Source organism: Sceloporus undulatus, chromosome 2 (genome assembly GCF_019175285.1).
Source record: "Sceloporus undulatus isolate JIND9_A2432 ecotype Alabama chromosome 2, SceUnd_v1.1, whole genome shotgun sequence".
Lineage (NCBI taxonomy): Eukaryota > Metazoa > Chordata > Lepidosauria > Squamata > Phrynosomatidae > Sceloporus > Sceloporus undulatus.
Genome location: NC_056523.1, coordinates 216,173,663 through 216,188,245, shown reverse-complemented (window position 1 = coordinate 216,188,245; position 14,583 = coordinate 216,173,663). Strand labels below are relative to the sequence as shown.

Sequence of the window (14,583 nt, the reverse complement as noted above, 5' to 3'; positions counted from 1 at the left end):
CCTAAACTTCGATTTGGTGCATTTGAAACACAGAAATCACATGAGTAGGTGGTTACAATGTAACCTCTTGGATACAACTCCATGTGATAAGCAACTTTCCATATGGCTTGTGTGGGTTTTAACTGTACCAGCACAACACCCCAGTTATGGGGAAAATGCACCCAAACCATGTGGGAAGTGGTTGGCTTAAAGTACATGTGATGTGGAACTTCTCTTTCATGCACAAATTGCAAATAGCCACCCACATAGGTCGGCGGCATATATTAAATGGGCTTTTATCCTCATTGCACACTACTCGAACTGTAGGAATCATTTTCATGGGCTTCCTGTGTTTTGCAGAAAGGGGAGAAAGCCTTCACAGGCTATTTAAAAGGTTCATCATAAAAGAAAACTCTTTGCCTCTAAGGCTATTCACTGTGTCTGAGAAGAAGAAGGAAGGATCATGTGGGCATGTTTCCTTTGTTTTTGTTTTTCCTCCAAGAGAAGGTTTGTTCTACTTCTCAGATTTGGCTTTTTAAGCTAAGAGAGATGGGAGTTGCTTTCCAGCATCTCTGTGGAGTATCTGTAAAACACATAGTGAAGCAGAAAGGTTTGTCACTTGGAGGCTATGGAGAAGATTTTGGACACTTATGCCACCTAGCCATTTTGGGAGAGGGAGGAAATAGTTGCTCCTGAGCTCTAGATTTTTAAGAGTATGCAGCAGCTATATTTGTTCTTTTCCAGCTCTTCTGAAGGTCAGGGGGAAAGCACTCTCAGGTTCCAGAAATGTATAATATCATCCAACATAGATTTGGTTCCTGTAGTCTAATTTGCACCTGGGTTTCAATTTCAGATCAGTAATAGATGCAAGTGGGCTTGATCTTGGGACATATTTCTTTCTCTGTCTCAGTTTCACAGCTATAAAGTGGTGGGAAAGAGCTCTCCTGTATGGTTGCTGTTAGGATTTTTAAAAAGATGGTTGTATAGCATCCTTGAATAATCAGGTGCAGTATAAATGCTTAATAAAAATGACTTTGTACTTGAGAACAGTGATGCTTCTGAGTTGCACCTTTTTTGCTTCATGTTGAAAAGTGCTGATACTGCATTAGTTCATCTTTTTTTTTTTTTCGGTTAAGAGGGTAGGCAAGGTAACATTGTTCTTCCCATTAGTGAAAGTGGCCTTGCATTGTCCTTTGAGAAAGTGCGTCATACAGCCTGTTCACACATAGCACATCGTGGGTATGAAAAGAGGTCACCACAGACTATAGATTGAGAACCGATTAGGGTCTATGAGCTTTGGTCATCTGTTCTGGAAGATTGTCTCATAACAGGCTGAAATGCGTTTCTTGTGAAGCAGAAAATACAATGTGCTGTAAAACATAGCGATAAATACTTGAGAGGAATAATCTTTGCTTTGCTTCCACTCCAGTTACATGACCTTACTAACTTTGTCACTGATAGAGCACACAGTGTGTTGTATGTATGTGGATGCTACTGATTTGGTAAAAAAGACCTATATCAGGGATGAGGGACCCCTGGCTCACAGGACCTCAGATGAGCCCCTTCCTTTGTTCCTTAGGAGGGAGAGGAGCAGGGAGCCATCTTAGCTGGGCACACACCCGACTCCACCCCAAATCCATCCTCACACTGCCCTCCCAACCAGATGGTAGTCAGCATGGGAACGCTCCTGCGATGAAGTGACCAGACACCACACAACACAGGTGTGGAAAAGAGCTGTGATGGCGGCAAAAGGGGTGCCCTTTCCCCAGAGCAATAAGGAGCGGCTTTCTTGAAAAGGCCAAATCAGGACCACAATGTGTGGTTGCTGCAGCACACAAATGGGCTGCATGATGCTGCCTCTTTAGGGCCATCTGTTTTCGGCTTGGCTGTCAAGGGTAGAGCACTATTTGGAAACTGAAGTAACAGTAGCATTGTCAGTCTGCCACACACAACCAGGGCAGGGAAGTTTGGACTACAGTTTCCATCATCCCTGACTATCAACCATGCTGGTCAGTATTGATAAGCATAGATCCAAATAACTGGCGGGAGGGAGTTAGGTGGGGGGGGGGGGAATTCTAAATATTCAGAGTACTTAAGTCTTAAAATGCATGGATTTGATTCACTTACATTACTTTGAAGAGGAGGTAATGTGATTTAGGAAATCTTGCAATCAGGCTTCAAATAATCAGACAGGATTATTTCTTGCATTCTTCTGATGTATGATGATTCCTAAAACTACAGCCCGTGATGAAGGAGATTAATTTACAAATGGATTTAGGTGTGATTTTCTTTTCTTATGAAGCTGTTTTAATGTACTCCATCCTGTCAAATCTTGCAGTGGGAGAGTAGAATACTTGAGCGTCTATAACAGAAGGCTTGGAAAACTAGCTGTTTTCTCCTAATAACAATAACTTCTTGCAATGCGTATCTTCACTCATGTTTTCTGACATTTCAGTACAGGGCATAGCTGAACTAGTATTGCCATAAAGTTACTTGGGCACTGTAAATGAAAACACTGGTATTCAATTATTTCACTGGCTTGAAGGCACACAGCAGCAACAACAAATGTTCCCCTCAAAGGAACATTCAGCTGCTGTTAAAATCAGCATAATATTATCTTCTGTAAAAGTTTGGTTTTTGCTATCTAACATTAATAATAATGTATCTTTTAGAACAACTAAATTTCTTGCTTCATGCTTTGCAGTTGCATAATACAAGGCTTAAAGGTTGTATGCAAAACTATTCAGCCTCTCATAGTCCATAGATATAGTTACTTGTAGAGTTTTAACTGCAAATTTCTAAATTACAGTGAACTTCTTGAATGTTCCCCTCTAATGAGAATAGCCGTGAAATGCTTTGATAAAGACACTGAAGCAACTTTTAAAAAATGATTATAAGGAAGAAATCTATTCAGAGTGTGTAGGGATGTATCCCACATGAAAGAGGATATACAGCCATTGTTATATCTACAACACAAATATATTTGAGGGAACATGAAATATGTTTCAGCTTGGGTATACTCTCAATTCATGTTGAGAAGCATTGAGGCCTGAAAGATCTGGCTAAATCCCTATGTCACTTGAGCTTTTATTCTTTGTTGTTAGCTGACTTTGAGTCGACCTCAGCTCATGGCAACCCTGTGAATGAGATCTCTTGAAGCCCCCTATCCTCTATCTCTCTGCTCAGGATGTGTAGGCACAGACCTGTGGTCTCCCTGGTTGTCTATCCATCTGACATGTGGTCTTCCTCTCTTTCTACTGCCCGCTACCTTCCCCAGCATCATTGTCTTTTCCTGTTAGTCGTGCCTTCTCATGATGTGACCAAAGTATGACAGCCTCAAATTAGTCATCTTGGCTTCCAGAGAGATTTCTGGCTTGATCTGCAGTCGAACCCATTTGTTTGTGTTCTTAGTGTCCATGGTATCCTCAACACTCTTTTCCAGCATCACATCTCAAATGAGTTAATTTTCTTCCCATCGTCTTTCTTCACTCTCCAACTCTCATGTCCGTACATGGTGATGAGTAATACAGTGGCTAGGACAATTCTGAAGTTAGTGTTCAGCTGTATATCTTTACTCTTCGGGATTTTGTCTAGTTCTTTTCATAACTTCCATTCCCATTCCTTATCTGCTTCGGATTTCTTGACTGCAGTCTCCGTTCCGATCAATGTTTGATCCATGGTATGGAAAATCTTTAACTATTACAATTTCCTCGAAAATACAGTTTATAATATACCCCAGAAAATCTCTTGTATCAAGGAATTCTGTGGTGAACAGGTTTGTGTGTTGTAAGGTGGGCCCTTTTTAAAGGTAAAAAGTCAGACAACCACAGGCATAAAACTTTACATCAGAAAACCTCCAGCAGTGCTTTCTTCAAATGCCGGATGAATACAGGCAAATTCTCTATATTTTTCCATGTCTGTCAAGCTGCTTCTTCCTTTGGAGCAAATTATTATTTGGCTCTCTCTCAGATGTCTTACTGAACTTGAAAGTGTTCCTTTCCCCAAAAAAACAGAAAGCGAGCTCCCCTTTCATTAGACAGTGTTTTGTGACTAGCTACGTAGTTTTCTCTGGGGCTGTTCTCTTGGGAGAACATATTGCTTACCTTTCTTTCCCTCAGGAGATATGCTCAGCAGATATGGAGAAGGGGCAGCAGCAAAGGGGCACGGTGACGGATGACAATATTTTTAGTTTCCATACTTTGCCATCTTGAATCTTTTACCACACATTTGACAGGGAGCAAGCAAGCTAAGATTTTGTTTTCAAATTACCTGTGATTGTAGGACTTTTTATTAAGGCCTTTGTTCATTGTCCAGTTTTCGCATCCCATTTAACTAAGGTCAGCTAAATTCAGCAGTTATTCCACTCCTCCTGTAAACATAGGGGTCAGAAACAGCTTCTGAATGCATGTATATTTTCTAAAATGTTTTGTTAAATGTTTATATTAGTGCACTACTGGAACTGTGGAAAGCACAAAAGTTTTATGCCCTTGATGTGACCAACAGTAATTAGTAGATGCTTCTCATAGTATAAATGCAATATAATATAATATATATAATCCCATAATTTGCTCTTGATAGAGGAAGAACTGGGGATTGCTAGCAGTTTGGCACTGATAAGTAGCAGTTCCCTGCCAATGAATGTGCTTGTTGGGGAAATATAATTCTGTGTGCATATGTGTTTGTACTTGCTTGCATGTGTGAGCATGTTCACACACACATCTGGAAAATCTCCAGCATCTGGAAATGCCCCAAATAATTATGGATAATCACTTTGTTAAAGTCACGAGGAGAAAAATAAAACAGCACTCAAACTCACTGCAATGATGTTTGGTCAAGGAGTCATCTTCCCTGACTTTTTCGTACCATTGTCACAATTCAGCTATGTCTGCTGTCTGCTGTGCTCAGATCAGCTTCTGGTCTTTCCCAGTTCATGCTGTTCACTACAACTTCTTTCTACCTGAACTAATATAGATGCTTGTGGTTCCCATGGTGACTGGCAGCAGCATTAGATAATGCCATGTTCTGTTACAGATACCAGCAAAAGCCAGGCTGCTACACTGGTATTTTTGGCTTGCTCTCTGCTCTACTGCTGGTTGCTATTATGAGATATGCTTTTTGTGGCATGTTTCAACAGTTACATAAAATACTCAGTTTTTTCAAATTTATAATAATTACCAGTGTAACTTGGGCTTGCTTGTGTACAAACAACAAGCTGGTTTTTTTCATGGAAGTATATTATTTTAATGTCCCAGGGAACTAGTGTGAAATATATTTATATTGCTGCCCCAACATGGTGCTGTCTGGATATGTTGGTCTTCAATTCCCATCATTCCCAGCAAATATGCCCATTTAGCAGTGCTGGTTAATAATAATGGGAGTTGTAGTCTGCACACATCTGGGGAGATGCCAGGATGGAGAAGGCTCCTAAAACATAGGTTATTGAGGATTAAGTTCAGCAGTGTATTGAAAGGCTCTGATTGCTGCAACATTTGAGGGCTCAGTTTGGCATTTACCAATTATATAGAATTTCATTCAGTTAGAATCGAAAGAGAAAAACAATCACACTGAAGGAGATTTCAGTCATGTAGGTCAAAATAGGTAACTCCTTTGCCCTCCATCCACCTCCTTGCAACTTCCCCCAGTGTCTGTTAGAGTTATTCTTCACTATTCTTAATCTGCCTCAGTTTTCCATATAGATTTATTTATACAGTTTGAAAGGGAAAGCCCAACTACTCTTCTTTTGCATATGCACTGCATATATGCCATATAAAAACTGCTGATTAGGTTGAGCTTTGAAAATGCAGTTCAGCGTGTGAAATTTATCAGAGCACAGCAAATGGAAACAAGCTTCCTTCTCTTCTGCTCTTGAACTTTGCAAACTTTCAAAATAAGCTGGTGAGCATGGAATATGTAGGGGGATACTGTATTTGTTGTAAGGATGGGATATTTGTGCTAGAATAATTGCAAAATACTGTGGTTCCCTCAAATAATAAACTGGTTGGTTTCTCACCTTTTGTTGAGCATACCTTAATGCCATCCCAGTATAAAGATAAGCTATCTCAACATAGACATTCCAATCCTGTTTTGTTTGTTGTTGTCAACTGTGTTGGAGTTGATCTCGAGCCATGGCGACCTTGCAGATGAGACATCTCCAAGACTCCCCATCCTCTACTGCTCTGCTTAGTTCTTGTAAACTCATACTTATTTATTAGAGTCTATCCATGTAGCATGCAGCCTTCCTGTCTTCCAGTTTCCTTTCACCTTTCCTAGCATTGCTGCTTTTTCCAATGATTCGTGCCATCTCATGATGTGTCCAAAATATAACAGCCTAAGTTTTATCATCTTAGCTTCCAGCAAGATATCTGGCTTGATCTGCTGTATGACCCATTTGTATGGATCAGCTTAAATCAGTTTGTACTTTGGCTGCAGAATGGTAGTAGCATTGTCATCTTGCACCTAAGAGCTACTTGATTATTGTTCTACCCCGTTGTTATGGTCAGACGTCCAGGTGAGATTTGGTGGTAGACTAATACAGTGGCCCCTTCCTATATGCGGGGGATCCGTTCCGCCCGCCGCCGCCCCCAGCACGTATGGGAAAACCACATAAGGTTAAATTCCTTTATTTGCTATGGCGTTCCTCTTTAAACAGAGGTTGGATGGCCATCTGTCAGGGATGCTTTGATTGTGAGTTCCTGCATGTCAGAAGGGAGTTGGACTGGATGGCCCTTGAGGTCTCTTCCAACTCTATGATTCTAAGACTTACAGACTGATTTCTGATGGCTTTTGATGATGATAATAATAATAATAAGAAGAAGAAGAAGTTTTATTTATAAACCGCTATTCCGTGTTGATCATAGCGATATACAAGTAAAAATTGCAATATCAAATACAAAATACAGGATAAAAATTGCAATACATAAATAAAACTTCAATAAAAACATTTCAGAATATGGATTAAAACCATACATCAAATCCAGGCCAGCTAAATGTGCTCGGTAATGCTGTACATATAGGGGGGAGTCATATATCATCAAGGAGCATCGGTGATACCATCTGTGCTATCCTCCTGAACAAGTGGGTTGTGTGTGGGAGATACTGTATTGCAGTTGTTCTTTTCTTGTTTGCAGGGTTGGGTTACTGCACCCTGGTCCTTGTGATGTGGAATGCTGCATAGTCCCATTTTGTTCCCAGGTGTGTTCTATATGAAATCAGGAATTGTCACATAAGAGATAGTTTTTTGTGGGTTTTTTGGTCTATGTGGCCATGTTCTAGCAGAGAAAGAAACTCTGCCAGAACATGGCCACATAGCCCAAAACACCCACAAAAACTATGGATGCCGGCCATGAAAGCCTTCGACTTAAGTCACATAAGAGAATTAGGGTATGGTGTCATATGTATGTCACCCATCTATGTTTCACTGTGGCTTCTGTGTCAGGTGGATTTGCCTAAATCCTCAGTCAGTGCTTAGAAGCAGTGGTGGGCTGGATCGAGACCAGTAAGCTTGACTCCTCGTAGAGTGGGCCCTGTGTTTCCTATGTCTGGGAACTAAGCCATTTGCCTGTACTGAAGGGGGTTATACTCCTGAAGTGTCACCTTTGTACGCTTTGGCTACAGTCTGAACTATACATGGGGTTTTCTTGAAAAAAACATTGTTCAGAGGAGCTTTGTCATCACTTTCCCCTAAGGCTGAGAGTTTGTGACTTGCCCAAGGTCAGCCAATGGGTTTCCATGGCTGAGCGGGGATTCGAACTCCAGAGTCACAGTCCAACACTTAAACCACTACATAACACTGGCTCTACATTTGGCCAAGTACTTTAATACCTGACTTCCTGAGACTTGTTGGATTTCATATGGAATTGTAGCATTTATTTTAAGTTGTTAGTTTTAATTGAATATTGTATACAGCCTTGAAATTGTGATAATGAAGGACAGTAAGGAAATATTCTCAAATAACATGAGTCTCTTTCCTATTAATCACTGGATTTGTGCTTTTGCACCACCATCGCTACTTGTAGGACTGGGACTTTAAATAATTCATAAGCTGACTGTGTTACAGCTGAGAAATAGCTTATCTTGGGATATTTGCCCTATTTCCTATCAAACTCCACATCTGTGACTACAAATCTAGGCTAGGTCCCCTAAATTGTTGTTTCTCCCTAAATGACAGGATACTCCTTAGTTTGTTGGTGGGAATGCATTGTTGTTGGCCTTCAAGTCATTTCCAACTTGGTTTTCTTGGCAAGATTTGTTCAGAGGAGGTTTGCCATTGCCTTCACCTGAGGCTGAGAGAGTGTGATGCACCCAAGGTCACTCAGTGGGTTTCCATGGCTGAGCATGAATTCGAACCCTAGTCTCTAGAGTCATAATCCAAGACTCAAACCACTATGCCATACTACTGACCATTAAAGTGTATGACATTTACAGGTGTATTCTTCAAATAAGCAATGTTATCTAGACATGTGGTTATATTTTAGTCTACAGAATAACATCAGTCTAAAAACATAACTCCTTTTCCTTTTCCCCACGAAATACCTATATTAATTGATAAGAACACAGAAGAACATCAGCAAAGGGAGCAATGTAAAAATACTTCTAGCTCTTGCATTGCTAAGTTTTCCAGACAGACTTAATTAACAGTATAAAATGCCAACTGAGATATTTGCAATTAATAGGCTTACAACCAATGCTATCTTCCCCATATCAGTCATTTTGGATTTGGACTGGGTTCCATCTATTCAATTTCTTAAAAAGAGAGGAGGGAAGACAGTAGAAATAGTTTTTGAGTTTCAAAGGATGAAATAGCTATTTGTCCTTGTAAAACACATGGGAAGGAGTACATGTATTGAATACTAGTTAACTACACAAAAGATATATATGTATGTATTATGTATTATGTATGGAAGTTTGGGAAGTCATGTATTTAATCATTAGGGGGAGCAATGGGGCTGTGTTTTGTTGGTTGGTGTTGCCTCAGTTTATGGTTTTTGTTTATGTTTTTGTTGCGAAAACTCAGTCAAAAGTATTAAAAAAAGATGGAGCTAAAATAGTAAAAGTGGTATCAAAGTACTATATAACAGATAAACAGGATTGGATTTCCTCCCAGAATTCTGGGTTTCATTGTCCTTTTATTTTAGGTAGCCACTTAAGATTTGTTGTAAAGGTGATTTCAATCAAAACAGCTCCCATGGCAATCTTCCTCCATCAAATTTGCACAAATGGAAGTAAGGATATTGTGGCTCTGAGAGGGATGAACTGAAATTTTGACAGTCTGTGGTGGAGGTCCTGTAAGCCTTGTTGTTCTTGTTGTGTGCCTTCCTGTCAAACTTATGACAACCCTCGGGGGATCCTGTCATGGGGTTTTCTTGACAAGGTTTTTTCAGAGGAGGTTTGCCATTGCCTTCCCCTGAGGCTGAGAGAGTGTGATGCACCCAAGGTCACCCAGTGGGTTTCCATGGCTGAGCAGGGATTCGAACCCTGCTCTTCAGATTCCTATGGTGCATCTACCCTTTGGAAATAATGCAGTTTGACCAGGGTGGCCAGACCTCCTTTTCCAAGACACATTCTCCATTTCAGCTTCTTGTCTTCTGTTTTGAGCATGACTAAGAAGCATGAATTTATATTTGTGTCAGTGTTTTTAACTTTTATTTTGTAGTTTCCTACAACATCCTACATTTTGTGGTGCCTTGTCCTCCTTGCAGTAAGGACATCTGGTTATGCAGAGTTCTACAGTGTAGATGCAACCTTAGTCCAACTCTGAAACCATGGCACCACACCCTTGTTTGTTTTTTCTAGCCAGTGTGGTATAGTGGTTTCAGCATTCAGCGATGACTTATTGTTGTTGTGTTTTAATGCAAGGTTGCAATCCTGCCATTCTACCAGTCCAGTGTTGTTGTTGTTGTTGTGTGCCTTCATGTTTTAATACAACATATTTGTAAAAAAGCAAGAAATGTACATTTTACACATAGAAAAGAGACCTGGCGAGGCTAAAATATAGTATCATCTTTTATTTACAGTATGACTGTAAATAAAGGGAGATAATATATTTTAGCCTCAAAGGCGCCCTGTCAGGTCTCTTTCCTGTGTGTATAATGTACATTTCTTGCTTTTTTAATAGTAATAGAACATATTATATGATGTTGTGCATCATTTTTTGACTTATGGCGACCCTAAGGCGAACCTATCATGGGGTTTTCTTGGCAGGCTTCTTCCGGGAGGGTTTGCCATTGCCGCCTTCTGAGGCTGAGAGAGTGTGACATGGGGCTTTCCATGGCCGAGCCAGATTCGAATCCTGGCCTCCTAGTTGAAAACTCAAACCACGAAACCATGGTAGGTCACACAACTTTGGAGCCTGTATTCAAATCCCTGATGGGATATAAAAACCTGTTGGGTGGCTTTAAGCAAGTCACACTCTCTCAGCCTCAGAGGATGGCAGTGGCACACCACTTTCTGAGGGAAATTGCCAAGAAACCCCCATAAAGTGATACAAAAAAAAATGACACACAACGACAAATCATATATTTTATTTTTGACAGTAAATAAATGATGACAATATGCCAGGTCTCTTTTCTGTGTGTGAAATGTACATTTCTTGCTTTTTAAATACATTGTGAGGCAGCTTTTTTTCCCCCTCACACTGGGCTGCGGCCCCTTTAAACGCAACGGTCGCCTCGGAGCTTCTGCGCATGCGCCACAAAAGGGGCGGGGCGGGGCGAGGGAAAGAAAGGAAGCAAGGAAGGAAGGAGCTTTGTTTTGAAAAAAAGAAAACAAAACATCATTTTTCTGCGCCTGCGCGTCGTGACCTGCCTACGTCACCGCGTTGACGTAAAGCAAGCCTCCCCTCCGGTGGTCTCCGCGTAACAGCGCTAAAACAAAGGAAGGGTGCTGCGGGAGGGGGCGGGGGAGTGAAGGAAAAAGAGTGCGGGTGCCTAAGGAGAGAAAGGGGGAAGGAGGCGGGGCTTCGGGCGGCCTCGGCCGCTACCCATTGGCAGTCTGGGAAGTCAATAGAGGTGACGTCACTGTTTCCCTGCTGGATGAATGGTAGGTGGCGGAGGAAAGGGGCGGGGCCAAGGGGAATCATGGAGAGACGTTGGGAAGAGGGTCTCAGAACGGCGGTGCGGCCGGGCGCTCGTTGATCCCGCGCGGTCGGGCGTTTTTTCCCCCTTCCCTGCGTGCTATGGGCGGATGGAGTCGCGCTGATTGTTGTCCCGGAAGCCGTGGTTGGAGGGGCAGGCGGCGGCGGCGGCGTGGAAGCCCCGGGCCTGGCCCTCGAGCCGGGGGAGTCCCTCCTCAGCTCCCCCCAGGTACCGCCTCTGCGAGCAAAGAGGGCTTCCCCCAAGCGTCCCATTGGGAGGGAAGGAGGGGAGTCTCCCTAGGAATTGGTTAATGGGTATTTATGCCCCTCTCTCCAGCCACAAAGGCCCTCCTCCATTTCAGCCTTCTGGTTCAGGAGGAATCCCAAAGGGTCCTCCATTTTGAGCAGGGCTAAGAAGCTCACTTTCAGGGTGAGCAGTCGTCCTCCTCATTCCCCAGGGCATGTCCTACATTTCATGACTCTGGCCCAAGAGGAATCCCAAAAGGGTCCTCCATTTTGAGCAGGGCTAAGAAGCTCACTTTCAGGATGACCAAGTTAGAGAAGACAGGAGTGCACATAATAATGACATTTTGCACCACAGGCCCCTCCTTTTCCATTTGAGGACTCTGGCCCAAGAAGGAAACCTAAAAGGTCCTCCATTTTGAGCAGGGCCAAGAAGCATACATCCAGGGAGACCAGGTGACAGGGTAGACTCATTAGAGAGGATAATAATGGCATTTTGTACCCAGGGTGACCAGAGGTCTTTCTTTTCCGGGACATGCTCTCCATTTGAGCCTTCTCTGTCCAGGAGGAATCCCAAAAGGTCCTCTATTTTGAGCAGGGCTAAGAAGCACACATTCAAGTTGACCAGGTTAGAGATTAGACTCATTAGAGATGACAGTAATGTACACAACAATGACTTTTTCACCCAGGGGGACCAGAGGTCCTCCTTTTCCAAGGCATGTCCTCCATTTGAGCCTTCTCTGTCCAGGAGGAATCCCAAAAGGTCCTCCATTTTGAGCAGGGGCTAAGAAGCCCTTCAGGCTTACAGTCTTAAAAAAAGACATGACACCAAAGGGTCAGGGGACTGAGTCCTGCCTCTCTGCTCCTCTCCCTCCAGGGCCAAAGGGGTGGCAGTTAAGATGGAGGGAAGGCCTTCCATCTTCTAGGTCTAGGTATGGAAATTGAACACAGAAGGCCACAGCTGAAGTGAGAGAAGCCCCCAGTTCTGTATCAGGGAAGAGGGATCGTGGAGAGGAATTGGCCTTAAGGGTGGGGTGTGTTGTGCATGTGCTGACGCCCGCCACCTGGCCTCCCTCTTCCTTCAAAACAGCCACAGCGCTCTTTAGGGACCACTTTTCTCTGTGTCTCCCACGCAACCTTCTTGTTGTGTGCCTTCAAGTCATTTCGGATGCAACCCTAAGACCAACCCATCACGGGGTTTTCGTGGCAAGTTTCTACAGAGTGAGTTTGCCATTGCCTTCCCCAGAGGTTGAGAGAGTGTGACTTGGCCAAGGTCACCCAATGAGTTTACACAGCCCCTTTATCGTTCGTGTACTGTTCATGAGGATACCATAGGTGGCCAAAAAGACAAACCGATGGGTCCTAGAATTGATCAAGACTGAAATCTCCTTGGAGGCACAGATGACTAAACTTGCTCATACTTTGGCCACATCATGAGAAGGCATGAATCATTAGCAAAATGTAGTAGAAAGAGAGGAAGGCCATGTGTCAGATGGACTCAATTAGGAAGGTCATAGGCCTGAATCTACAGGACCTAAGGAGAGCAGTGGAGGACAGGGAGTCTTGGAGAGCGTCTCATCCATAGGGTTGCCATGAGTCGGGGTCGACTCAAAGGAATTTAATAGCATTTGTTCATACATTTGCAGGGGAAGTAGATTGCCACAAGTCTGCCCCATTTCTTTGTCTGGTTTGTCATGTTTTATATCCCTTTGGTGTATACAAAATGAGGCACTGAAGAGGCAGGCACATGCTGTTAAAAGCTAAAGGCATGGGTGCTGGAAAGGTAACTACACCATCCTTGTTTATCATTGAAAATCCTAAATTGCCCCCCTCCCCAAAAAAAAAACCCTCTTCAAAATTACATAAAAAGAAGCAAGTAAAGGGTACTGAGAGTAGCCACTTGGTCTATGTTATGTGCCTTCAAATTGTTTATGTCTTATGGTAACCCTAAGGCAAACCTATCATTGGCCTGTTACAGACTGCCAAAATAAAGCTGCTTGGGGTCTCTTTGGAGGTATGCTGTTTAAATGATGCATGGGTTTTAAGAGTCCGGAGGTCATGCCAAAGCCACACTCCATTCCTAAGCACTGGAGTGCAGCTTTGGTGCAGCTTCCCGATTCTTAGGATGCATGCATCATTTAAACAGCATACCTCCAAAGAGACCCCAAGCAGCTTCATTTTGGCAGTCTGTAACAGGCCATAGTTTTTTGGGGGGTTGAGAGTGTGTGACTCAACCAAGATCACCCTGTGGGTTTTCATGACCAAGCAGAGAATTGAATTCTGACCTCAAGAGTCCAGTGCCCAACCAGAGTTTTTAAACATGAACTATATTATTGAATTACACAAGAATTGTTTTCTTCATCGCTGCTTACAAAGGTGGAGGCAAAGGATTTTCTTTTAAGATCCTGTGTCGAATCTTGTCAACATTGCAGGATGTCCTTTGTAGAAATATGTATGATATCTCAGTGAATTTTCTCATTTTTGTCTATTTACTGTGATATCTCCTCATTTTTCTCCATCAGAAACTTGGCGGTTATTCTCAAGCGCTTTGTGGATAAGTATGTAAAGAACCTAAATTCAGCGAACCGTCTTTGTGAAGATTGTAATACAACATTTAACATTTGCTAATTTGAACTTCTACCTTTTTAGTAGCAGTTCTAGTTCAGGTGCAAAAACATTTATGTGTTGTTCTTCTGAAATAGGTGGAGTGGACAGAGAGAAAACATTGGAAGGGAGAGGAAAAAGTATTCAGTGAAGAATGAAAAGAAAGGTCGGTGTGACAGGAGTGTAAGGAATTGTATGACAGTGTCTACATGGATTATGGAAAAGCTATACAATTTCTTTAATTGCATACTTACCAGTTTTCCTGAAGACACACTGCATACTGGTATAAAATTTAGTTCATTTTCCAAAAGTTAGTCCTCTAGGCTAGGTAGCATTTCATACAGGCTGGGGTCTGGTGTCCTTCATTTTGTAAGGGGGGAAAAAGCCACAATACTTTATGTGTGTGTTAGGTTTGCCAGCTGAATAGTGGCAGTATGAACTGTGTAGTTCTATAATCTCCACATCTACATTACCCAATACCATCTCTATGAACCATTCCTTATATTTTCCAGCATTTGTGACCTATCGTTTCTTTCTCCTACCAGTTCTCAGTACTGTCATACATTGCACTTTTTCTACTCAGAAAGCCCTCCTGGGTAGGAAAATACATGTACTGCTTCTATACTATAACACAAGAAGGAGCAGGTGCTTCTTAGTGTTAGGTGCATGAAATTTCCAGCCACTCT

At 42.4% G+C, this 14,583-nt stretch overlaps 1 protein-coding gene across 5 annotated transcripts in view; it reads left to right on the top strand.

Moving 5' to 3' along the window:
• RNF38 (ring finger protein 38) overlaps positions 1–14,583 on the top strand; it is a 120,114-nt gene that overhangs the window by 73,989 nt on the left and 31,542 nt on the right. Inside the window, exons 1-2 of one of the 5 annotated variants that reach the window (XM_042449397.1) lie at positions 10,712–11,016; positions 13,996–14,063. The exons of 1 other annotated variant lie outside the window; for it this stretch is intronic. In XM_042449397.1, coding sequence (XP_042305331.1) covers positions 14,052–14,063 — 12 coding nt within the window. In that variant the 5' untranslated portion in view covers positions 10,712–11,016; positions 13,996–14,051. 3 more of the 5 variants (XM_042449395.1, XM_042449398.1, XM_042449399.1) reach the window with 3 other exon arrangements.